The 24289-nt window shown below is 43.2% G+C and overlaps 10 protein-coding genes across 10 annotated transcripts; 5 read left to right on the forward strand and 5 right to left on the reverse strand.

Annotated features, from left to right (window-relative positions):
• Positions 1-13769: 13769 nt before the first annotated feature.
• BU26DRAFT_508487 (uncharacterized protein) lies at positions 13770-14105 on the forward strand (the record flags this gene model as incomplete). Its single annotated transcript, XM_033827083.1, has 1 exon — positions 13770-14105. One exon carries the CDS (start codon positions 13770-13772, stop codon positions 14103-14105), a length of 336 nt encoding a protein of 111 aa, XP_033680166.1.
• A 510-nt stretch (positions 14106-14615) lies between these two features.
• BU26DRAFT_385958 (kinase-like protein) lies at positions 14616-15254 on the forward strand (the record flags this gene model as incomplete). The annotated part of the gene is made up of 1 exon (XM_033822634.1): positions 14616-15254. A coding segment is annotated over one exon (639 nt), but the record flags the coding sequence as incomplete, so codon positions are not given.
• A 190-nt stretch (positions 15255-15444) lies between these two features.
• BU26DRAFT_77771 (uncharacterized protein) lies at positions 15445-16056 on the reverse strand. Its single transcript, XM_033836332.1, has 2 exons — positions 15883-16056; positions 15445-15827 (listed from the first exon to the last, which is right to left on the reverse strand). Exons 1-2 carry the CDS (start codon positions 15966-15968, stop codon positions 15503-15505), a joined length of 411 nt encoding a protein of 136 aa, XP_033680168.1. The 5' UTR covers positions 15969-16056; the 3' UTR covers positions 15445-15502.
• Positions 16022-16587, reverse strand: BU26DRAFT_522276 (uncharacterized protein). Its single transcript, XM_033829746.1, has one exon. The coding sequence runs from the start codon at positions 16415-16417 to the stop codon at positions 16145-16147; it is 273 nt and encodes a 90-aa protein (XP_033680169.1). The 5' UTR covers positions 16418-16587; the 3' UTR covers positions 16022-16144.
• An 887-nt stretch (positions 16588-17474) lies between these two features.
• Positions 17475-18528, reverse strand: BU26DRAFT_77785 (uncharacterized protein). The gene is made up of 2 exons (XM_033836333.1): positions 17685-18528; positions 17475-17632 (listed from the first exon to the last, which is right to left on the reverse strand). The coding sequence occupies exon 1, from the start codon at positions 18347-18349 to the stop codon at positions 17708-17710; it is 642 nt and encodes a 213-aa protein (XP_033680170.1). The 5' UTR covers positions 18350-18528; the 3' UTR covers positions 17475-17632; positions 17685-17707.
• Positions 18486-19564, reverse strand: BU26DRAFT_522277 (uncharacterized protein). Its single transcript, XM_033829747.1, has one exon. The coding sequence runs from the start codon at positions 19509-19511 to the stop codon at positions 18708-18710; it is 804 nt and encodes a 267-aa protein (XP_033680171.1). The 5' UTR covers positions 19512-19564; the 3' UTR covers positions 18486-18707.
• Positions 19565-19709: 145 nt separating this feature from the next.
• BU26DRAFT_77792 (uncharacterized protein) lies at positions 19710-20193 on the forward strand. Its single transcript, XM_033836334.1, has 3 exons — positions 19710-19843; positions 19915-19935; positions 19981-20193. The coding sequence occupies exons 1-3, from the start codon at positions 19765-19767 to the stop codon at positions 20103-20105; spliced, it is 225 nt and encodes a 74-aa protein (XP_033680172.1). The 5' UTR covers positions 19710-19764; the 3' UTR covers positions 20106-20193.
• A 233-nt stretch (positions 20194-20426) lies between these two features.
• Positions 20427-20714, forward strand: BU26DRAFT_408147 (uncharacterized protein; the record flags this gene model as incomplete). The annotated part of the gene is made up of 1 exon (XM_033822891.1): positions 20427-20714. A coding segment is annotated over one exon (288 nt), but the record flags the coding sequence as incomplete, so codon positions are not given.
• Positions 20715-21482: 768 nt separating this feature from the next.
• BU26DRAFT_568467 (kinase-like protein) lies at positions 21483-22390 on the reverse strand (the record flags this gene model as incomplete). Its single annotated transcript, XM_033833774.1, has 2 exons — positions 21483-22292; positions 22349-22390. 2 exons carry the CDS (start codon positions 22388-22390, stop codon positions 21483-21485), a joined length of 852 nt encoding a protein of 283 aa, XP_033680174.1.
• BU26DRAFT_77857 (uncharacterized protein) lies at positions 22381-24237 on the forward strand. Its single transcript, XM_033836335.1, has one exon. It carries the CDS (start codon positions 22539-22541, stop codon positions 24195-24197), a length of 1659 nt encoding a protein of 552 aa, XP_033680175.1. The 5' UTR covers positions 22381-22538; the 3' UTR covers positions 24198-24237.
• The last annotated feature ends 52 nt before the right edge of the window (positions 24238-24289 follow it).

Genomic DNA, 24289 nt, shown 5'->3' on the forward strand with positions numbered 1-24289 from the left:
TATTTAGAGCTAGATTAGAATCTTTAGAGGGCGATATAGAAGATTAATTCTAGCTTTACCACGCAGCTTTACCTTAAGGTTAAGCGATTTAGCGCTTTTAAGTTTGTCTACGCGGACTACGTCTACGCAGTTGTTAACACTAGCCGCTTAATTAAGCTCCGCGAGAAACGCGACCTAGAGTAGCGTAATCCGCCTAAGCGAACGCGACTAACAGCTTAGCACGGCTAAGTTTAACAGGATAGTATTCGCGGCGACAATTCTACAGTATTACAAGAGAGTAGTGCTAGCCCTCTGCCTATGCGAGCGCTACGCTCTTAACTAAGGCACCTTCGTGCGGTACCGCGGCCTCTAGGCAGAGAGAGAGAACGATAGAAGTTATTTCTTCTAGCTAGAAGAGATAGCTATTACGCTCTATGCGAGCACGCGCAAAGTAAGTACTTAATAATAAGTAAGACTAACTACCTCTAGCTTACGCTCTATAGAGCGTAGCGGTAATTAACCTTATAGTACTAGTAAAGTGCTTAACTGCGCTAGTAATTAACCTTACCTAAGATAATATAGGCGAGGCACTAGTTATAGACAAGTAGGTAATACAGGCTTAATCTCGCGCGCCTAATAACTAAGCATAAGAGTAGTCGCATATTATTAACCTTAGCACACTAAGCGACGACGAAGCATAGCGTAAGTAGATAGAGTAGATAGAGTAGATAGAGCGAATAGAGTAAGTAGAGCGAGTAGAGTAGGTAGATAAGTATACCTAAGAACTTTCTCTTTTCTCTTATATATAGATAGTTTCTAATACTAATCTTTCTAGAATCTAGACGCCTCTTACTATTCTAATACTATGCCGTGTTCTAACTATCTATAGTACGGCGGTCTTATACGCCTTATTAAGGCTAAACTATTAATAAGGCTAAAGTACTATAACCTTAGCTATAGTAAAGTGTATATTACTATTATCTTACTATACGCCTACTTCTAGATATTATAGTAGCTCTATAGTATATTTACTTTCTCTAGATTTTATTAAGAGAAACTATAGAGTAGTAACTATAAGCTTTTATTTTAAATAATAGATACACGTAGATATAATAAGGCTATAGAAATTCTATTATATAAAGTTCTCTAAGGTATAACGTACGTTATTAATTTAGTTAACTTATTATTCTAGAAAATTCTTATACTACTATCTACGCACTTTAGCCTCTATATAGAATACCTTATTCTACTTATAAACGTTATAGATATCTAGAAGAAATAGTATAAGGCTAGTTTCTAGTTTTAAATAATTAAGTACGTAACTAGAAGTAAATTACTTATTTATAATAATTATCTCTTTTCTAGTAATATACTTTAAGATACCTACTAGCGTCTCTTCGTGCCGAAATAGACGTTTATTAATAGCGTTCGCAGCCTAGAAGGTTTTTCTACTTAAAGGCTTTAGAGCGGTAACTATTAGATAGCTAGAGAGCGGCTAATTTTAGCCTCGGCAAACTAAATCTACGTAATAAGGCGAAAAATCTATTTCTCTAGAGTAGCTTAGTACTTAGTTATTAGACTATAACGAGCTAAATTCTTATTTAGTTAGATGCTAAAACGAGTTTAACGTAGCCTAACTCTCTGTCTCTGTAAGCCTATTATATTACCTACCTGCAACCTTAATAGCTACTACTATTCGCTAACTTCTATCTAAATATTTACACTACTAATCGCGAGCGGGTGCTACGAAGCCTCTCTACTACCTTCTAACGGCTAAACGCTGCGACACGCGATATAGCTCTCTTACTAGCGCTAATTAACTCGAGATAGATGCCTAAAGAAGGCGGCGTAAGCAAAGAAAGTTATCTAATAGAAGCGACTAGAAGAGGCTAACGCAAACGTTTAATAAAGCGTAGCTAATATGTTCTCTAAAGATACGCCCTTCTTTCTAGCGCCTACATTATCTTTACGCTCTCTATTCTCTCTAAGCTTCTACAAAGGCGGATCTAGCATACCTTAACCTAAACATTAAATTTCTTTCTTTAAGAAATGCTAAGAAGGCTAGTATATTGCTACTTAAGTTTGTAACGCGGCTATAGAGCTATTGCGAGGTAAGACTAGCTTGTGTTTACTTAGGCATAATATGCTAATAGTATTAGAATTAATAGTTTAGCTCGCTAATAATAAACTCTTCTATTCCTCTTACTAACTATAACTATAGAATTATTAACAATACCTTATCTAACGTATTTAAGCAAGTAGAGAAATAGCGTAAGTGTAAGCTCGTCTTAGCGTTACTTCTAAAGCTCGCCTTAAAAGGCGAGAACTATTCTAAATAGCGTTTAGCTTAGATAATAGCAGCGAAGCTACACTACTACAAGAGACTTACCTAGAAATTTACTATATATTTAGTGCGCCTTTTGCGAACGTAGAAGCGCTACGTTTACGACCTTAAGGCTAAGCTTACAGCTCTTAAAGTAAGCGCCTACTCGCTCTAGTTAGACAACAAGCGTATAAAGCCCTCTAGCGCGTTTATACTAAGAATAATATTCTGCGTGCTACCTCTAGCTAGTCGCCTATATTCTTGCGGCTTGTCTTTGTAACCTATCTCTCTCTAGACATCTACCTACTCTATCGCTTGCGTAGATATAAGCGAGAGTATAATTATAGTAGTGTAGATAAATAGATAATATAAAGTAGACGAGTTAGTAAGTAAAGGCTATTTACTCTTACTATTTACTCTTACTATTACTCTGCTTATAGCTAGCCTAGTAATTACGCCTTTCTTGCCTACGTTTCTAGAATTACCTTTTACTTTTACTCTCTTCTTCTAGACTCTTTTATTAGTCTATCTATATCTCTACTTAAGCTACTTTTTCTTTACTCTACATGTTTACTTTGTCCTGTTCGCTATTATAGTGTCTTTTAACAATATTATCTAGAATAAAAGTACCTAAATCTAAGACTATATTTACGTAGGTATTGTTAATACTTTCTAGGCAACTAGTAATATTAAGAAAAATAGCATAATTTAAAATAGACTTTAACTACAAGTCTATATTCTAATCTAGATAGCGCTTCTTCTCTATACTTCTACTACCTTTCTTACATATATATACTCTCTAATCTTATAGCTACTAAATTCTAGCGTAAGCCTGCTAGCTTATTACCTAGAGAATTCTATCTAGCTTTACGTTAGCTATATCTTTATACTTATGTTCTCTAAAGAGACTCTAATAGACTTAATAGAATTTAATTATTCTAGCTTAGTCTATATATTGCTTTATATATACTAATACTCTTAAGTAAAATTATTACTATTATTTAGAATCTCTAAGATCTATATATATAGCGTCTAACTATCTAGTAAATCTAGATATACTTAGAATCTAGATAGTCTAGAAGCTAAGAGGTATTTTAGTAAGTTTAGAGACGATAAGCTTAAGCTCTTCTAGAAGCAGGTTTAGGTAGTCTTAATTAATAACTAAGTTAGCCTAAAATTTTAAGCACCTACTATTTAAAGCTAATCGAGAATCTTACTAGAACTACCTCTAAGTATCTTAAATACCGTTTAGAAAGGTCTTCTTATAGGCAACTATTATAGTCTAAGTTAAAGTAAAGAACTAGTTTAAGAATAAGCTTCTCTACTACTATGTTCGTTACTCTCTTAGCTATAAGAAGAGCCTAATTAATACTATAAGAGGTATTCGCAAGGTAGAGAGATATATTAGCTATAGCTACAATAAGGTATTACGAGATAATATAGTAGAAGGTAAGTAGACTAACTTAAATAAAGGCTACTATAGACACGTTATATAACCTAGTAGATATATAGCGCTATTACTAAGTTAACTAGCGCGCATAGTCTTATAAATTCTCTATTGCGTAATAGCTATTAGTAACCTTTGTAATATAGTATAACGTATAGCTATACTATATTATAGACTTTTCTAATAGCGTATTACTATATTACGCTGTCTTCTAGCTTAGTAGACCTACCGTTAACGTCTTTACTAACTAATAAGAAGCTCTTCTACGCTAGCTATTACCTCTACTAGCGCCCTGTCTCTACAACTCTCTATCTCTACTTCTTACTACTCTGCGTCTTATTAGACCTACCTACAAGTTGCCTAACGCTATAGAACTGTCGAAGCTAATCTATTTTTTAGCTACTAAGAGCTTTACCTATATTACTATCTATAGCAACGCGCCTTGTTAAGCTATTATACCGTACTAGATAAGCGCTCGTAGAAGGCTATAAAAGAGTGTCTCGTAGTTAGAGAAGATATACGAACTTATATCTCTACATAAGTAGAAAATTAGGTCTTTAGATTACTTCTATTGTCTTTATTTAACCTCTCTTAACTCTTCTAGAGTATTCTCTATAGAAAGGTACCGCTTCTAAGCTCTCTAAGATACTAGCCTCTCCCTCTATTAATACTACTAGAAACTAGCCCGCAGCCTATTAAGCTATTAGACGTCTTTCGCAACTAGTATACTCGGCGCCTCGTCTTAACTTTAGTAGTATCTAGTACCTTCTCTAACCTAGCTAGCCTCTGCTACTCTTCGTCTATTAACCTAAGCGATATTAACAGCTTTAATATACGCATATAAGCATAAACTATTAGTCTCTACGGCGAAAAAAGAGTAAGAAATAATAGGTATTAGACCTTCTACTAGATAATAGTATAGTATAGAGAGGCGACGCTAAGTAGGTTTAAGTAGATAGAGTTACTTAGCTCTCTACTGTAGATTCTGCTCGCTGCGGGGTAGACGCTGTTGCTAACATCTCGTAACGTGCTAGAGCTTAAGGCGATAAATTAATAGTAACGCTAGCAACTTTCTAAAGACGTTACTAATTAGAAACGGCTACCTCTATATAGGTTCTATTATTAGTCTCTTACATATTATACTATAACATAGACGCTTCTAGAGTATTAGAGTTTTTGTTTTAGTATAGCCTCTATATATATTTCTTATTTTAGTTAAAAGTAACTATCTATGTTACGTACTCTACTATTTAGGTAAGTCTAGTTACTAGTTTCTTACCGTATAAATCTAGAGTATTAGATACTATTAAAGAAAGGCTAAGAAAAAACGAAACTCTCTTAGCTTAGCATATAATCTAATTAAGCTAACGTTATCTCTTCTATATTAGTGCCTCTAGAACGTATAACAGCAAGGCTTAATGCAAGCGACTAGTAGTCTAATACTCTTACGCTAGCAGCTACACGTACCTTATAGATAACTATAGAGCTAAGCATATTATAGTAAAGAGATAATAAGCGTAGAGGCTTATATTACTATAAAAGAGAGCTGTTAAGAACGCTATATTAGTTAAGAGCAGGTAGATAGCAATGTTCGGCGTTAAAGTTTATACTCTAGCAGCTAATTAGCGCTATGCCTAGCTCTTAGTAGTAAGTAGTTTACTTCTAAACAGCTAATTTTATATACTACCGTCGTTAACTCGCTAACTAATTGCTTAAGCACTAAACTTAATATTCGCACAAGAGATTACGCTTAGTAGCTAGTCGATACTATAAAATTAGTCCGCCTTGCGCGCTATATCGCACAGACTTCTTTACACTACAACTTATCTCTTTCTAACAATAATATTTAGAAGAAATAGTTATCTTTGTATCTTACTTTCGCTTATACTATAGTTACTTTCTTTAACGTGCCTTTATTACTAGTAATTTCTTAGCCTATCTATTATTCTGTCTTAGGCCTATATTACGTTCTTTACCTTAGCTTCTAAATTATGTTACTCTCTTTGCTACTAAAGCGCAAGCTGCTTATAGTAGGTATAAGCGCTAAAACTTACCGTATTAAAAACACTGTTAGGAAGAAATATTATATACTTATTAATAACATAGGTATTATAGAGTAGAACATAGAGGCATGTAAAAATAAGGCTAGACGTCTACCTTATTCTAGGTAGCTACTTACTTATTACTAAATGCTTGTTAATTAGTTCTAAAAGAAATACATTAAGCTCGAGTACTATTCTAACGAAAACCTTAAGAAATACGTCTAGAGAAATTGCATAAGTATTATAGAAACGAATCTAAAGTGTTAGGTATATTAAATAGTTAAAAGTGTCGCATATATCTATTCTAAGAGAGTTAGGCATTCTAATTTTAGGCTTAACTAGTAGCTTATAGACGCAGACCTAAACGCCTAGCTTAGTAACTTTAATATATTAAGATTTAACGCTAATTAGTTATAACCTCTCTTAGAATATAATAGAGTATAGAAAGATATCTAACGCTATATCTCTTATTTATAGACTATATAAATATAGCCTATAAAAACTAAATCTTATAAAGAAAATTAGATCTTACACTCTATATTATACGCTTTTAACTAGTCTATCTTTAAATCTACTAACTTCTCTATCTCTTCTCTTATCTTATTATTAAGTATATTATCTCTACTCTTGTAAAGTGTAGCCTAATAGACCGTATCTATATTAAAACTCTTTCTAATTCTATAGTTAAACTAGAACCTTCTAGTCGCCTAGGAGTTACGCATTTAGATAGAAAGAAATAGGTTATTCTAGCTTTCTTCTAAATTTCTCGCCTCTACCTATTCTAAGGCTCGTAAGAACTATTCTATTCTTAGCACGTAGTAGATTATAAAATCTTCTATAGAGTAGTTTTTAAGCTATATATCTAGACCTAGTAGAAGTAGCTACTAAGGTAGGTTATATACAAACTACGCTAGCATAGTGTTTATAAATTCGAAGTCTAGTATAGCTATAATATAGAGAGTGTTCGAGTTCGCAAGCATGTTTAAAGGTTGCAGGTCGTTATAGTAGGGCTTAAAAGAACCGGTATTATCGAGGTAGTAGCGAGAGATTAGCTGCTTAAATTAATAGCGTGCAATAAACCGCTTCTTAGCATCTTCTTAGCTATTAGCAAGGTTTCGTTAGGTTCGAAGGTAGAGAAGATGCTTATTAGCGAGAGAGTAAAGAAATGCTCTTACGAACGTAAATAGAGCTATAGAATATTCGCTAGAGTAGTTTAAGACTATAGTTATTAACTTATTTATATTATAGGTTAGAGGTCTTTTGCTAGCAATCTACCTATCTAAAGACGAACTCTTTAATATTACTCTAATTATAGAAAAATCTAGTCGAGAGAGTTATAACATATAATTAGTAAGTTACTTATAGATATAATCTAGTTTTATGTTATCTACGTTAGTTACAAGAATTACCTTATCTTATTTAGTCTCTATTAGCTGCTTTAAGATAGTTGCTAACAAGATACTATTAATATAATTTATAATTATAAATAGACTAAGATACTAAGAACTGTCTTTAATTATACTCTAACTTACTACCTAAGGTATAGAAATAGTAGTCTTCTTACTTAGAAATTTTAGAAATTAGACTTTATTTCTAACCTTTTTATCTCGAAAAGCTATAGCTATATAACCTAGTTTTAGAAAGCGAATTATAGCTTTTAGCCCTCTATTACTAAATCTAACGACGAGACTAAGGTTAAACAAGCCTTTAAGGTAGCTGTTAAACTCTTCTGCTAGCTTACCTTCTTGTTAAGAAGAGACAAAGGCGACAATCTCTTACTTTGCATCGATAACCTTTAACAACTACGCCTTAAATTTATTGTCTCTATCTGTTTCGGCTAGCTTATCGAATATAGTTATCTTCTTCGCAAGCTATAGTAAGGTGCGGAAAGTATAATAAAGAAGTAAAGAAGAGAAATTGTGTAGCTAGAGTATAGAGGTAGAAGAGAGAAGAATATCTATGCCTATATAATAAGAGAGGTAGGCTAGCGTACTTCTAGCAAGCTACCGTACTAATAAATTTAAAACATTAATTTATATAGAAGCGTATTAACGCATGCTATAAACCTGCTTATTAGAGAGTGTGTACAAATATAGAGCGCTAAACTATAGCGAGTTACATTCTCTTAACGCTAAGCCTTAACCTAATTAGATAGCTACTTGCTCGTGTTACGTCTCTCTAGAGATAAGCTAAAATATGTAACACTATTTATTAGCCTGCTACTACGCTATAATTACTACTATATCTACTTAAAATTCTTATAGCTGTATTATTAGAGAATTCTTCTCTACTTAGCTAATAGCTATTCGAAATTATACTAAATTAATACTACTCTATAATACTATATTCGTATAGCCTTAAATTTATATTATTACCGCGAGAATAGACTCTATAAATCGTAGCATTCGTCTATTTAATAATATCTAATAACTCTAGAGTTATTATCTATATTATATAGATTATAGTATAATTAGGTTAGGTTTAGTATATACTTATATTTTACCTCTAGTAAGTATACCTACTCTTATAGTTTGTTATATTAGATCTATCTAATAGCGCTTAGTATTTAGTCTTGTAGCGAGTAACTATACCTTTATTATTAGCTAGCTCTTATAACTCTACTCTATACTCTACTTAAGGTAGTATAAAAGCCTACCTTATAGTTCTTTAGCAAAATATTATTTCTATTATTTCTAAACTTTATTACTATTACTACGAGCTACTCTACTCTTACTAAAGCACCCCTAATCTAATATAACTAACAGCGGCGGTACTCTTAAGATTTCTAACAAGAAAGAAGAGAAGCGCATAGAGAAGGTAGCTAAAGAATTACAGAAACGTTAAGAGGCAGCAAAGAAAGAGCGAGAGATAAGAGAGCTAGCTAAGAAGGCTAGCAAAGACTCTTAGAGACGTAGAAAGAGAGGTAGCTTCTTCTAAGTGCTTAAAAATTAGCTCTTAGGTGCATTCTTTTAGAAGAGTACTCTTCTTTGCAAGAGTTTACATTAAAATATTATCTCTAACTTTATTTTGTAGAGTCTTTAAACAAAGAGATAGCCTTTAACTATGCTCTTGTAAGAGCTCTAGATAATTTAGACCTATAGCGTATTAAGTTTTAGAGTAGTTCTCTTTTCTTTTATACGAACTTTATAATAGAGTTAAACCTACTCGCCGTTTATATTTATATTTTCTAAAGATATTCTTTTATACTAAAGACACTAATTATTTCTCTTTCTAAGCCTTACCTTAGTTACTACGACGGCGTCGCTCTACTATGTTCTATCTCTCGAGCTACTTCTTCTACACCTCTACTCTATACTTTTTCTTAACTAATTTCTTAGCTCGTTTAAACAGCGCTCTATTAAGGCTACTTACTAGTACTGTTGTTAGTTTCTACAACAAGTTATAACTTAAAGACTCGTCTTCTTTAAAGTATACGTAATTAATATCTTAAACTTTCTACTTATTACTACTATAAGAACGTAGAAGTAGTAATACGTAGCAGCTTAGTTTCTCTTTATAAAAATACATGCGTGCTAACGCGTCTCTAGTATTCTTATATAACGTTAACCTTTTCTACTCTTCGTTTAGTCTGTCTCTTAGCAAGAGAGAGTCGATTCTCTAAATAATGTTAGAGTCCGCCGAAGACGTAAGAGTTTAGGTGCTAAGTAACGGGTTATTTCTACGTAGCATGTGCTAGCGCGTCTAGACTACGCCTAGCGTCTAATCTAGAAAGAGTTTAAATATATTCTTCTACTCTATATCTATATTCTTTCTGTACGCAAGTAACTATAAGTTGTCTAACTCTAATTACAGTACACGTATTCGTTTGCGAGGGCGTATATCGCCTCTACTAGTTTACTAGCTATAGTAAGTAGTATAGAGTCTGTATTCGCCTAGGTCTTCTTCTTCTCTTCTATTCTTATACTCTTTATTCTTATTACTATCTAGGTGCTTAGTTCTATAACTAGCAGTATTGCTAAGAGAATTGTTCGTCTAGTCCGCATTAAGCAGCGTTAGGCTTTCGCGGGTACATGCACCTAGCCTACTATTATATTAGTATTCTAGCAGCATCTATAAATTCGGTAATAGCTACGCTATGTAGATAATTTTACCTTTACTACTAAGAAGCTTATAGCCTAGAGCTATTAAGTTAAGAGATAAATTTAACTTACTATAATACATAGTTGCTATTACAATTAACAAGCCCTCTAGTATATAATAATGTGTAAAATTAGTTACCTAATAAGTTATGTTAGCGCTAGACTTATAGTTTTCGTTAGTTCTACCTCTAGCCTTCGTTTCTAGAGAAGATATTCGTAGAGAGAAGAACTAAGTCGCGCTATCTATTCTAGGCTTAGATAATTAATAGGGTTAGAATAACGTTACGTTCCGCAATATTCTTATAGGTACCGTGCTCTAGCCCTGTTGTTTAAGAGTAGTTCGTGATAGACTATACCCCCTCTTCTAGACTAGACAATCTCTACGCTTACTTTATTAAGAATTTTTTAGCGAAGGTTAACTAGACACCTTATTAACTCTTTTGTTCTCGTAGCTATCTCTAGCTTTATTATTACTACCTTTTCTGTTTATTTCGCCCTCTACTCCTTTAAGAGGAGAAATAGATTGTCTTAAGAAATAGAGTAGCTTCTTAACTATTCTCTAAGCACGTGCGCTATCTTCGCTATTATCTTTATCGAAGTTATTTAGGAACACGGCTAGGCTTCTAGCGCCGCTACCTTAGCTATCGTTGTTAAGTAGGCTAGGACTAGGCTTATTGCTAGAGATTAGCAGAGATATTAGCTTAGGTGTAGGCGCATAATTAGGTACAAGGCTCTCTGCTTGTTTCTTAGACGGCCTTCGCCGCTTCGCTAAGCAGGGGTCTTCTAGCCCTAATTCTAAAGTAGTATCTAGTACTTCTACTAATAAGATTATAGTATTACTAGATAAATAGTACTTTCGTTTACATGTTAACAGCAATCTACTCGTTATATCGATGTCGCTAAAGAGAGATTTGTCTACTAGTAATAGCTCTTTTAAAGACGTTAAAATAGGCTCCTTAACTAGTGCTAGAATACTACTTACTATAACGAATACTCTCTATATTCTTTACAGAGAGGGCGCGTATGCTAGCTGCGTCGAAGTTACCATGCTATCTAGTATAGTGTTCTTTAGTGCTAGCAGCCGCGTAGTAACTATTGCTAGGCTTAACTTATATTATAGAGTACTCTTTAGTTACGTTACTCTCTAAAATTAAAGAAGACTCTATCGCGAATTAGTAAATTAGAACTGTAACCTACTTATATACTTACCTAGACTGTTTCTATTACACAACCTGTTTAGAGCTAAATTCGTCTTCTTAACCTTTGTAGCGTAGTTCGTCTCTTCGTTAAGTAATTTCTAGCTAGATTAGTAATGCTTTAGCTTCTCTAATTTCGAGGCGCCTACTACTACGTCTACACTAATATGTTAGTTTGTTTCTATTAGCTTATAAAAATTAGAGAGCGAGTAATACTATGTAGCGAACTAGAAGTATCTATAGCTTCGAATAGAGTAGGTACTACTAAGCTAAGAGAGCGCGATGCACTTAAATCTAGCATTAGAAAATCGTCGATATAGAACTACTCTCTATTATCTTTAGAGAAGCTAACTTCTAAACGGCTATACTCTACCGTCTTAGTTGTAGCTGTTAATTTAGCCTTAAATTTTAGCTTAGACTTAGGCGCTCGAGGAACATATAGAACAATTTTTATAGAAAACGAAGAGGCTAAAGAGGTTCTCTAAATTAATGTGTTCTGCAGGTGAATAGTCTTATTACCGCCTAAAAAGATTAGTCTAGCGTACTCGACCGAAGGAGCGAGGCGCAATATAGGCGTATTAGAGCTAAGATAATAGCGTAAGAGCTATGCATTCGTTTACTTAAAACAGGAAGAGAAAAGAGCGCAGTAAATAACATTAGCGAGTCTAGAGCAAGAGAAGGGGTTACAGGACCGCATGCTAGTATAGCTATACGACGGGTGGCGAGCTTTACCTCTTAACCGCAGCTGCTACTAACGTAAGACAAGCGAGCATCTTAGGAGAGAAAAGGGAGAGCTTGCAACAAAGAAGAGAAGTAAGAGTACGCGAGAGCATAAGAATAGAAAGTAGAAGGGCCGTTAAATGTGTGTAAATATAAGCTAAGACTTAGTTTTAGTAGCTATAATTGTTAGAGCACGAAAAGCTAGATAGTGTAGTCTAAATAGGGGTGAAATAACACAGACAAGAGAGGGCAGTGTAGTAATAGGCGGCGGTGGATTTAAAAAATACCTTACAAGGGATTCGCTAAGGCCTAATAAGAGTAGTTAGTGTAGGCGAAGAGGGCGCGAACGGAGAGATAAGAGTAGAGAGAAAAGGTTAAGAAGAAGGGGAGAAAATAACGGCGGAGGGAGGACCTTTTATCGTAGACGTCGAGGTTAATTACCTGTTCGAGCGTAGCGCGAAAGTTATAAGCGAGGTCCGGATTACCTAATTAGGGTGCATCTATTTCTAGATGCGCACTTGCCGTCTACTCGCCCTACGCGCTAAGAGTAGTTACCCTTAGCCCTCCTAGGCTTAACACAAAAACTGGGCTTAGTGCAAAATTATCCTACAACTACTAAACTAACCCTAATAAGTCGCCCGCGCACACCTATTTTACGCTAAAATAAGCTAATACGGCTCTTACGGAGATGTCGAAGCTTAAATTCAGCTTGCGCTCGCCGCTGTCGATAGTAGTAAGGTAGTAAAGTTGTCGAAAGCTACCCGCGAATACTATGTGCTATACTCACGACTCTATCGCCGCGCCGAAGGCAGGCAATTAAGAAGCCAAAGGGATCTAACAAATAAACAACTCTCTAACGAATAGGAAATCGCCCTCCTCTTTTATATAGAGCGCTGCGGGCAGTGTAGCTTTGCGCTAATGCTATAGATAATTTATCGCGCGGCCGAAGTTATCCTAAACGCGGTAACTTACCCACCTTTCTACGCACAGTTTCTAGGGCGTGACTAGGTCTCACGCTTTCTAAAACACAATCTAGAGTTAAAGAAGCAGAAGCAGAAGCCTCGCGATAAAGATAGGGTAAATGCGCAAACTATAGAGGTTATAGAGGGCTGGTTCTAGAAGCTCCGCCAGGTAATGTACGACTACGCTATACAGCTACAAGACATCTAGAATTTCGACGAAACTGGCTTCTGCCTTGGTATAGGCGGTAATTAGATAGTCGTCTGCTTTAGTTCACAGAGTTGAGAAGGTATTACAGTCGCGACACAGACAAATCGCGATTATTTAACGTCGGTTGAAGCTATTAGCGCGGGCGGGCAAGTTATCCCACCTCTGCTTATCCTAAAGGCGCGAATACACCTCTGCTAGTAGTATAATTACACAAAGCTCCTAGATAACTACCTACTTAGCGTTAGCAACTCTAGCTATAGTAACGACAAGCTATCGCTACACTAGATTCGCTATTTCGATAAGTACTCGAAGCTCTCGCAGGTAGGGGCGCGTAGACTCCTAATATTCGACGGCTTCGGTGGCCACCTCACCCAGCAATTTCTGGAATACTGCGACGCCAACAATATTATCCCATTTGCTCTGCCTTCTCACCTATCGCATGAGTTACAGCCTCTTAATAGGACTATTTTCTAGCCCTTAAAGCACTCCCACAAACGCTTGGTCGAAATTGCTGTTCGGGCTGGCTGCGACGACTTCAACAAGGTAGAATTTCTCGCGCACGTACAGGAAATCCGCCAGAGCGCTTTCAAGAGGAGTACTATACTTAGCGGCTTTAAAAAGACGGGTATATGGCCATATAACCCACTCATAGTACTACAGCGACTTCCCAGCTTTCAAGACGCGCGCCCCGCTACTCCACCCACTACGCGCGCGCGCGACGCGTTTTCGAGCCCTCACACGCCGTATACACCCTCTACTACGCTCTACGTCGCGAAGAAATTACACAACGCTATGGAGAACCACCAGAGGATACCTATAAGAAAGATGCGCAAGTATTTCAAGGGTACTGTAGCTCAAAGCTTCGAGCTTAACGTTACTAAGGGCGAACTTCAGGAAGCCACAAAAGCCGCCAACGCTCGTAAAAAGCGACAACAAGTTGACAGGAGACATGTACAAACAGGTGGAGTATTATACGCTAGCGACGCGCGCGCGGCAGTACTTGCAAAGGACTCCCCATTCGCGAAAGGTACCTCCGATGGTGCTGGCGATACCCAGAGCCAGCCCTCCGAGCCAGCGCCGTTCACGATTATTCAGTGGCAAATGCCTAAAAATGGCCAAGAACGATGATTTGTATATAATAATCAAGTCTCAATCATTACTAGAGCATCTTCCTATAAAAAACCCGTCTTTTTGAAGCTCTCCGAGTCGACGGCGGGGTTGAATTTGCACTGAGCCCGGTTTTTGCGTTAAGCCCGGGAGGGCCAAGGGTGACTACCCTTGGCGCGTGGGGCGAGTAATTGTTTACTCTAATATATATGTAGACACGAAAAGGCGCAGGATCGGGTCGTGAATGTGGTCGTTCTACGTCGCTTCGGAGTGGGACGTGTGAAGCGTGTGGTGATAGCGATAATATCGCGGACGGTGTTGAACTCGCGATAGAGATCGAGGAGGCCTAGCATCTTCCCTTCGGCGCCAAGTGATGGGAAGAGCTGGCGGGCATCATCCCTCTCTTTCTGGTCCACCATAACCCTGTCCTCTGCCGCAAAGCGAGATTCATGACCACTCCAGCTCTTACAACTCCATTTCAAGATATACATACCTTTAATTGTTATCCGATCCGCTCATCAAACCATGGCTCTCCAATGGAACACGGCCACCGAAGACGAAATCATCTGGCATTGTTCACGCTCCAATCCAGACCGAAACGTAATCAGCGAACTGAAGGGAGGACTTTCAGTCATCAGGATTTCAGAAGATGCAGTTGTCAAGTGCGGAATGGGCGTCACCGAATTCGAGGCCCGCAACCAACAGCGAGCATATGAGACTCTTGATCTGGCAACCATACGAGTTCCCCAAGTCTATCGCTTCTTTGCTAGTGGCCTCAATGGCTATCTTATCATGGAATACATCAACGGCCGACCCATGTCCTCCTTCAAAGATCCTGACATCTATTTGGAGCCAATGGTGAAGGTTCTGAAACATTTCGAACAAGTACGACAAAATAAACCCGGCCCTTTTCACGGTGGCGTTGCCTTTGGCCAGCTCTGGTTGGACTACGATTTAATCGCCCCCGTTACCGTATCAGACATCGAAGAGTACTACAACAGAAGACAGTTGGAAAAAAGAAGCCATCTTGAACTTACCGGTTATCCGCTAATCTTCTGTCATCTCGACATCGCCCCTCGAAATATTCTGGTGTTGGAGGATGGCTCTCTTTGCCTCATTGACTGGAACTCCGCTGGCTTTTACCCGAGACTGTTTGAAAGGGTTGCTTTAGAGATCAATATACGAAATGAGAATGACTGGAATGCCAAACTCCTAGGTCTATTGGATGAGCTCGACGACAGCGAAAAGGCTCAGGCTCGATTGCTAGAACAGGCTTACTATCTTGGGCAGAGATACATATAGTAAGTATATTGCCATGAGGAGCGTACGGTACTAATTAGACCAGCCGAGCACAAGACTTTAAACCTCAACCACCGCCGGGGATGGCCCCCCCAGAAAAGAGTAAAAGAGTGACTGCCTCAGGAAGGAGGAAAACAAAAAAGCCAAAAGGAACAAGTGATGGACGCGGGGAGGAGTAAAAGAACGATCCTTACCTGAGCAATCTCTGCTGTTCCGATTCTTCCATTCAACATCGTTCTACTCCTCCTCCTCCTCCTCCTCGCCAAACCAATCTTGCCACCACTCCGCGTAGGTCTGGAACTGGCCATAAAGAATAGGCTGGTTGGGTCTCTCGGACCCAGACGAGAATACCACTTCCCGAAAACCCCCCAAGCATGGGTTGGCACATCAGAATGCAAGTGGAACCTACCCGGATCCGATGCCATCACCCGCAAGAGGTTATAGCTTCGCCAAGTTAGCAACAAGCAAGAAATCTCAAATCAACGGGGCATATCCATACTCCCAATAGTGACAACCAGAGCCACCAGCCGAGAAAAGATACTGGTGAAGAGACCATTCAAAGCGAACCGCCTTATACAGAGTCATGACCTTTACAGGAGCGAGCACCAAGATCGTAATCAAAAAACTTGATCTCTGATGACGAATGCTGATAGTTCACCAGCTTCTACACAAGCTGGCTCCTTCTATCCCCTTCACTAGTTCTTATGTTAACCTGGACCGCACGGCCCTGATCCAGGATCAGAAGAATGGTGACATGATTGTCACTGTGGGGAGAATTTGGCCATGCACCGGTGGTATGAATGGTGACGCATCTTCGTGAACGTGGAAGAGTTGTTTTCGAAATACGCCTGGTTCACGCCACCGTCAAGCGCGACGGTATGGGTGATGCTGGAAGATGCGGCGCTCACACTGGCGGAAGCAGTGGTTGTTGGGGCGTTTCCGCTGGGGTTTGGGGCGTTTCCCCCCGGGGCATTGCCAGATGAGCTACTCCCAGCTGTGATCGGAGTGGAGGTGTATTTGATCTGGTACGCCATGATATCGGTCTTGTGATTTTACAATCGGATGAGTGTTCGGAGTGAAAGCAGACTTCTGCTCAGGTGACAGTGTGTACGTGTCTGAAGAGAACTAGTTTCTCTCCTTCTGAAGTAACTCGTAAAACCAGTCGTTGGAAGATGCCATGGGATGGGGGCGAAGTGGAAATTCCATACAAGGCGGGAAAGGAGAAGACGGGACGAGACGAGGCGAGACGTAAGAAGCCCACAGGTGGGTTGACCGATTACCTAAGCTATCGGCATCCCTAAGCAAGGTGCGGGCCTCTCGGCTCAGAAAGTAGGCAACTAGGATTGGCGTGGAACTGAGAGCCCTAGCCGGAGTCGGCTGGAGCTAGATGCGCGTCGAATTCAAAGCGCGGGGGAATTAGATGCCTGTGTATTTAACACGGCTGGAGAGGTTGAGTGCCAACGCATTCTCGCGTCAACGGTATCAAATGAAGCATCTATACTGGATGCTCCTCTATTTGTGGGAACTTGAGCAGGGAGCTGCGATTTCAAATTCGACATAACAATCTTTCATTTCATTTCATTCTGGCTTCAGAACTCTATCCGAAAACCAACCTAGAAATGCGTCCTCTGCCCACCCACACAACAGCCCCAGTGCCTGGCACGAACTGGCCGTGGTGTGGCATTGGGGTCCATGACATCCTCTACCGCCGGCGCTTTGTTCGTGTCCCCTGCCTTCCTTGCAGCGATCGTTGGGCCTGTGACATGACGGGTGTGGGTGCGTTCGGCGCTCGTTGTCGCTTGGGCGGGCGCGAATCGTTTGGAGGGACGACCTCTGCGAGCGCAGCGTGCTTTCGTTTGGGTCTGGAGAAGGATGTGGGCGGAGAAGGGAGAAGAGAGGATGGAAGTTGAGTCTGCTCAGATGCGCGGTGCTGCCTTCGAGGCTTCTGCAGGTAGTCTGCAGGTAGTCTGTAGGGATTTGCGGGTCGGGCGGCGGCTCAAAGTCACCGCCCGCATCGAGGACGGCTTTAAGGATGGAGGCGGTTCAGCAAGAGTGGACGTGTCGGGAATGAGCTGGAGTAGAGATAGTTTGCGATGCGGCAGTTGCGTCCAGTCTAGCTCGCCTAGCCAATAGGGTGCAGGTTCAGTTTTTAACCGCCGATGTTGGATTAGCCTCGGCCGAGACAGAAGAACACCAATCAGGCACCGGCGGACTCTCGTCAAGAGGGACAAGCGCTATGAAGCTCCGTCCTAATGGCACGGTCAGAGTTCAGTCTTTTGTTGGAAAGGATAGGATACGTACATTGATGTTATCGTAGCGATGCATCATTTCCCTTGCAGCATGTGCCAGCGCGTCCGTTCTGCGCCGGAGGTCCGATCTGGGAAGAGTTCATGTGCACGAACCCCGTGGCCTAAGAGTAGTTCGTGATGGACCGCGCCTCTCTGCCCCGGCCGGACGAGCGCGGCGTTTACGTCGCAGCGAAGTTTTCGCCGGAGGGCCGCGGGACACCTCATCAACCTGATCGACTTCGTCCTCGTGGCTTTCCCCTTCATTACTTCCTTCCCTGTGCTTCTCACGCCTGTCTGAGTCCGGATCGATATCTCTTTCACCTCTTGTTTCTTTGAAAGGAGAGATGAATTGTCTTGGGGCCTGCAGTAGCTCCTCAACTGTTTCCCGAGCATATGCATCATTGTCATCACCTTCTCCATCCAGGAGGTCGTTTGAAGGTGGGCCTGGGGTTCTAGCAGCATAGCCTTTGCGACCACTGTCCGGAGCGCCAAGGCTAGGGCCGTTGCTGGCTCTAGAACGGGAACCATGGCCGCTAGGGGTCGGAAGAGGCGTTGATTTGGGTGTGGGTATAGGATCGAGTATGAGGCTCTCCGCCTGTCGCTCGGTCGGCTTTCGCCGCTTCGCCAAACGAGGGTCTTCCAGCTCCGGCTCTGACGTAAGGTAAGGTAGAAGGCCATTATGTTGACATGGCTCTTATATTAACCATTCACGCTTCCAGATGGCTACCGTTAGTCCCAACACCGACACGCAAACACCTGTCAACAACTGCACGTTCAGGTCTATTTACGGTATGATCAAAAAGATCAAGGACTGCGGCTCGTCCGACTGCCCGCACTCAGACAGCTATGTGAAGAAGGATTAGGTAGATTAGGCGCCTTGCGGTGGCTGTGGAAATAATGGAGCATAACTGTTACCGGCGTAGCACTTATCGGTTTTCAACTACCTACAACAGTCTTTACAGGAGTATTGATAGAACAATATAACTCCCTTATTCCTCCTTTATTCTTCTCGAGCTGCTCGTAACATATAACTAATTCACCACCCAAATTGAAACTCCGCTGGCGAGGAACCAGTTAGCCAGACACGCAATTCCGCCAGAGCATCGAAGTCATTGCTCTTTTGTGACACACACACATGTGGGTCAAACCATCCGTATGTGCGTTTTGCTTTGTCGAGTTCTGTCCCTGGGACACTGCTGGTATCAAAATCGATGATGACTGGTGTATCGTCCTCGCTGATTACGATGTTTGCAGGATTGATGTCGTTGTGGATTCGGCCGAGGCCGTGCAGGTGCCGAATTCCTTGTTCAATGCCGGGGAGATAATGCGCCGCCTTCTTCCGTTCTGCGGCCCGGTCCCCTGAGAGAATGAACATAGACTTGTTGAGGTGGCCGGGATTGATCCTGTCCATCAGATTCTCTCGGTACCTCTCAAAGCATAGACCGATAATTCGACCGTCAGAGATCTGGCAGCCGTAGTATGTCGCAATGTTTCTATGCGGTTGCTTTCGGATGATTTCGCAAGTTGCAAGCTCCTGGAGTACGAAGCTGGCGAGATCTTCTCCCCCATCGAACGACGTCAAGTTTGGTTTTTTGATATAACATCGATCGGGGTCCGGTGCAATAGCACAATTGGAGGGGAGAAGGGGGCAGTAGGACTCGGAGGGGATAGGCCTGACGTTTTCCAGTTTGTTGACATCAACTTCCCGCCCGCCAAATCTATCGGGTGACCTTGCACAGAAGGTGATGCCGTCCTGGCGGAAAAGAATTCGGGTATACATGAACTCTACACTTCCGTCAACCGGTGCAAAGCATTGAGCAGTCTTCAGAACTTCGATCATGATGGTAGGCCAGAATTTTTTGGGAGCGGGGCGAAGCAAGAAGGTTAGGTCTGATGCGGTGGACGAGAAAAGCACCGCTGGAGCTGTTGGGTCCTTGCGCCAAGACTGCGCCACGGCGGCATGTGGGCGGTCACATGACCACCCGCATCCTGACTCCTTTCCGCCGTCGACGCCCTGACATCCTCAACAGTGTCTTCCCTGCAAGCAACGACGAGCCCCCTTCGCTGACGTCGACCCGAACACCGACCGCAAGATGCCAAGTACTGGCGAGCTCGAGGCCATGAAGACACCTTCGTGTCCGACGAGATCGACGCCGATACATCCGCACGCAGGTCAGTGCAGGCTACGCTGCGGCGGCGTGAAAAGCTCTCGCACCAACGGTACTGATGTCCTTCACGGTCAGGCTCAGCGCAAGGGACCAACAGTCTGTCGCCTAAGACTCACGAAAACGAAGCTCATGCGCTAGCAGCTGTACGCGATCCACGAGTCTCGTCGAAAATCCCAACAACCGCCTCAAACTCAAGAAACCTGCTCATAGATAACTCTAAACCTACGACACTGCAGGACGCAGTGAAGGCGACAGAGAGTGCGTAGGCGCTACGCTCTTCGACGATGCTTGGAGGGTCATACAAGGAGAGGGATATTTGCTATAGGAGCTAAAGCGGATATTGATGTCAACGACTCTCGCTTTGCGGCAGACGACAGGGTTGTAGTGGCGACCCAGAGGGGCCCGCCAGCTCTCCCGTCACTCGGCGCCGATGAAGGGAAGATGCTGGGCCCCGCTCTCCATAGCGAGCTCAACACCATCCGCGACATCGTCACCACCATCATACGCTACATACACACGTCCCGCTCGACCCTGCACCCCACCGTGCCTAGCACCCTCCATGTCGGCGCTGAGAATACCACGAAACGATCGACTGCGCCCTGCTCCTTTGGCTTGAGAGGCACCCCGCCGTCCGCATCGCCGACTTCGTGGGCGGCTTCGACTGGCCACGGACCTTCAACCAGTCGATGCACGGTGCGCGTTCTATGAAAACCAAGGTTGACATCCGCCGGCGTGCCGAGGGAAAGGCTCGGCTAGGAATATGGCTGGCGGTGTGGTACGGGAGCGCAGCCAGGTTCGCGCCGCTGTCCTTCGGGGGCGCTAGGACGCCGATGAGGCTACCCTTTCTCCCGGTCCTGCTCGTCGTGTGCGGGAATGGAAGCAAAGGCGTGGCGTGGGTCGGACCAGCAGACGGTTGTGTATTTTGGGAACAAGACGGCGAAGACCACGTTCACGCACTGGATTAAGCGGCTTATCAACGAACTCCCTATCCAAATGAAAGTCGACGCGGCGCCGCTCATGTATCTCACATTCGCCTTCACCGCTTGGCAGAGCTAGTGTCAATATAAGCTCGCCATCTGCTACAACACCTTCCTCTCGTCTACACTCTTTCGCAACGACTCTGCCTACAAAGAAGCCGTAACGATTCATCCGCAAATATGGCAGCGTCAGCATCCAATTCATCCGTCGCTCTAGCAAACACCGCTACAAATAGCATGAGGAACACTAGCAGCGAGGGAAACAGTGGCGGAGGCGATGACAGGCAGCCCAGCAAGGGCAATGAGCCGGCTCGAGAGCACTATGTTGACGACAAGACTATCCTTGTGAGCCTGATTGTTATGCGTAAGTAAAGAGATATAGAGAAGGCATTAAGATGCTAATATATATACAGTTCGTCAGCTGTTCGGAAATGACTACACTACCGCCGAAGGCCATGTAACCCGGAGGAGCTCGCTCCTTATGGCTCCTCGTAGTTATTGCTTTATTCAATAAATTGCTACTGCGACCGGCGATTTACAGTCTCATTGCCTCAACCCCTTTGTCCCTGAATAATCCGTGTCCGAAGCATACCCCCTGCCTCCTCTTACGAAAGTAAGCTTTGTTCTCAGTCAAGGGGACAGCTCGTAACACGAGAGAGATGAGATTTAGGTAAAATGGGGCCGATCCTGCACCCCTCCTAAAGCTTCAACGACGTCATCTTGAAATGCGCCAGGCATTTTGCGCCTCGCTGTGGTCACAAAACCCTCGAACTCTTGGCCATGGCGCCTCTGAGCAACGGTTTTCTTGATCCTATGCGTTTGCTCTTTTCGCGGTGTTGATGCGTTCCTGTCTACCTTAGGAGCGCTTTGCATCTGATCGCGAGGAGTCGAACGCCCTTCCCCGTGGAAGAGCGCATCGAGCATGTCTGCCGCCGAGGCTCGTGCCTTCGGGTCGACGATCACCATGGCTCGGATAGGATGGAAGCCAGCCTCATTCGCAGCCTCCTGTGCCGCCCTGACGCGCAACGTGTGCGTGTCGAACCGCTTCTTCCGGAACTCACTTACGTTCAATGCGTACGCTAACGTGACAAAAAGGGACCAAACATCTACCTTCGATGTTTGCTGGATCCCTAAATGGAACTCGGGTGCCATGAACATGGGAGATCCAGCGAACGTCTGGGCGGCAACGATAAAATTGCAAAGGCCAAAGTCCGTAAGTTGAAAGGTATAGCTACCGCCTGATAGAGATTGGTAGAGGATGTTCGCGGGCTTAACATCCCTATGCACAATGCCCTTGAACGCAAGGTAATCGAGCGCTTGGAGCATCTGGCGGAGAAGAGCCTCCGCCCATTTGGGCTCTCTTAGAAACAGCTCTTTCTCAATTAGGTCGTTGATGTTGCCCTCTCTGAGAGCTGCAAAGATTTCAAGGTGCGTTCCTCCAAAACCTTGCACTGCCTTGAATTCAACGATATTTGGCTAAAGGGCACGTCAGCTGATGCTTAACAAGACGAACCTGGAGCGCTACAACTTACATGAGACATGCGCGCGAAAGTCTCTACTTCCCGCTTCAACATCGTGTACTGATGTTCCCCGAGCGCCAAGAGGTGGGCGAGCTCGCTTCTTTGTTCACTCTGCACCCTCTTCCTGCATATTTATCTTTAGCTACTTCTGCTGCATCCTTCCACCTCCCCACCTACGCACCCGCTTCCTACCGTCATAACCATGGCCTTCTTCATTATTAACGGCCCCAGCCGCCGACGTCAAGGCTTTGCCGACGTTACCTTTCAACAGTTCGAGGAAGATCTAGAGCGGCTTAGCGTTGAGAGAGCGCAGCGTTACAACGACCCTCCACCGCCCTACCCATCATCGGGCGAGACGACGCAGCCTCCGAGCCCTGCCGAAGCTCCCGATGCTGATGAGGCGGCGCTTCAAGCCCGGTGTAGTGCCATGCAACGGTCGATACCGTCCGACCAGTTCGATAGCCAGACGTGCAGAGAGACAGAACGGATCATATACCAGATACAGAAAGAGCGCTACGGGCGGAGGCAGACGCTGCCATATGATGAAACGGCCGACTTGGAAGCGAACACCGACAACAACGTCCGAGCCCGTTGGGTAGAACAGGGCATTTGGAAGGAGGAATGGGGCCCGGCCTGGCCAAAGGGAGCCAAGCCGTCGGATAACCGCTGGCGTTCTTCACACGAGGGTACACGAGGGCCTTACATCTGCACCATCCGCTGGCGTCATGAAAAGAGGCCCGAACCACAGTTTTTACCAGAGCCAGCGCCGGAGCCGGAGGCCCAGCCGTTCCTAAATATCTTCGCTGGATTGGTGCGAAAAGCACCAGATACTGCCACAGAAGAACCAGCACGTGCTTCTGCACCAAATGTCACCGAGGCGCCAGCGGCTACATCTGAACGCGATACTTCAGCGTCTCGACCCTACCACCAGTTTCTCTTCCAGGTATCTAAGGAGCGCGAATGGGTTAGAGATGAGCTTCAATTCGAACGGGCCACTGGAACGATTGACATCGACGCCATGGCCTACGAAAGCACTAAGAAGAACTGGATCGAAGACGGGATTTGGAATCCTGCATGGGGCGAGCTGCCCGGAATGACCTGGATGCACGAGGACCTCCTGGACGAGCAGGAGGAGGACAAACGCCGAACGTCCAAACCGCAGCCTAATGCAGTCCGCAACGATGAACAAACACCCCGTCTGCCTAGCCCCAGGTCTTTCAACTCGGAACCAACGCCTAGCGTCTACAACGATGGTACAAACAGCCATAATTTATTTACGGTTCCCGAAGAGGCTGATGCCCCTAGCGGAGGGATAGCTAGAGCGGGAGGCAAGAAGAAGAGGACAAAAGGCACTTCCCGGCTGTCTACCGTTAACGAGAGCCCGCGGTCAGCGGAAGTGCCAGGAGGCCGAGTCCTTCGGAGTGTGCGTTCCTCAAAAGTGATGAAACCAAGCACGTCACGCGCTGCAAGGAGCAATGATGCGAATTTGGCACCTAGGACCGAGCAAGCTTCCACCGAAAGGCCTATCCGTACCACCAGGCGGTCTTCTCTTGGCCTAGCGGGGTCAGGGATGTCGAAACCGAAGAGCAAGAGAGAACACCAACAGCAACTGAACGCTCGTGCCCAGAATGCCACTTTGCAGTTGCCGTCGGCCGGGGCGCTCAACAATACCGGACAACGACGTCCTACGGTCAAGGATCAGCCGATTACGACTAAGGTACCCCGGAGAAGTGAGCGCATAGCTGCACAGATGCGGAATACGCCAGAGCGCAAGCGTAGGACAGCAGGCAGTGATCGGATAAGAAAACGGAAGTGCAGCTCGAATGGGGGGATACAGGCGAGACGGCGGTTAAGATTATAGTTAATTCAACTTAGATGCATTCCCAACTTTGATGAATTAGAATCTGTCAGTGTCGTATATGCTGTTAAATGCCAATGGCTTAACAGTTCGTC

Source organism: Trematosphaeria pertusa (genome assembly GCF_010094035.1).
Source record: "Trematosphaeria pertusa strain CBS 122368 unplaced genomic scaffold BU26scaffold_13, whole genome shotgun sequence".
Classification (NCBI taxonomy): domain Eukaryota; kingdom Fungi; phylum Ascomycota; class Dothideomycetes; order Pleosporales; family Trematosphaeriaceae; genus Trematosphaeria; species Trematosphaeria pertusa.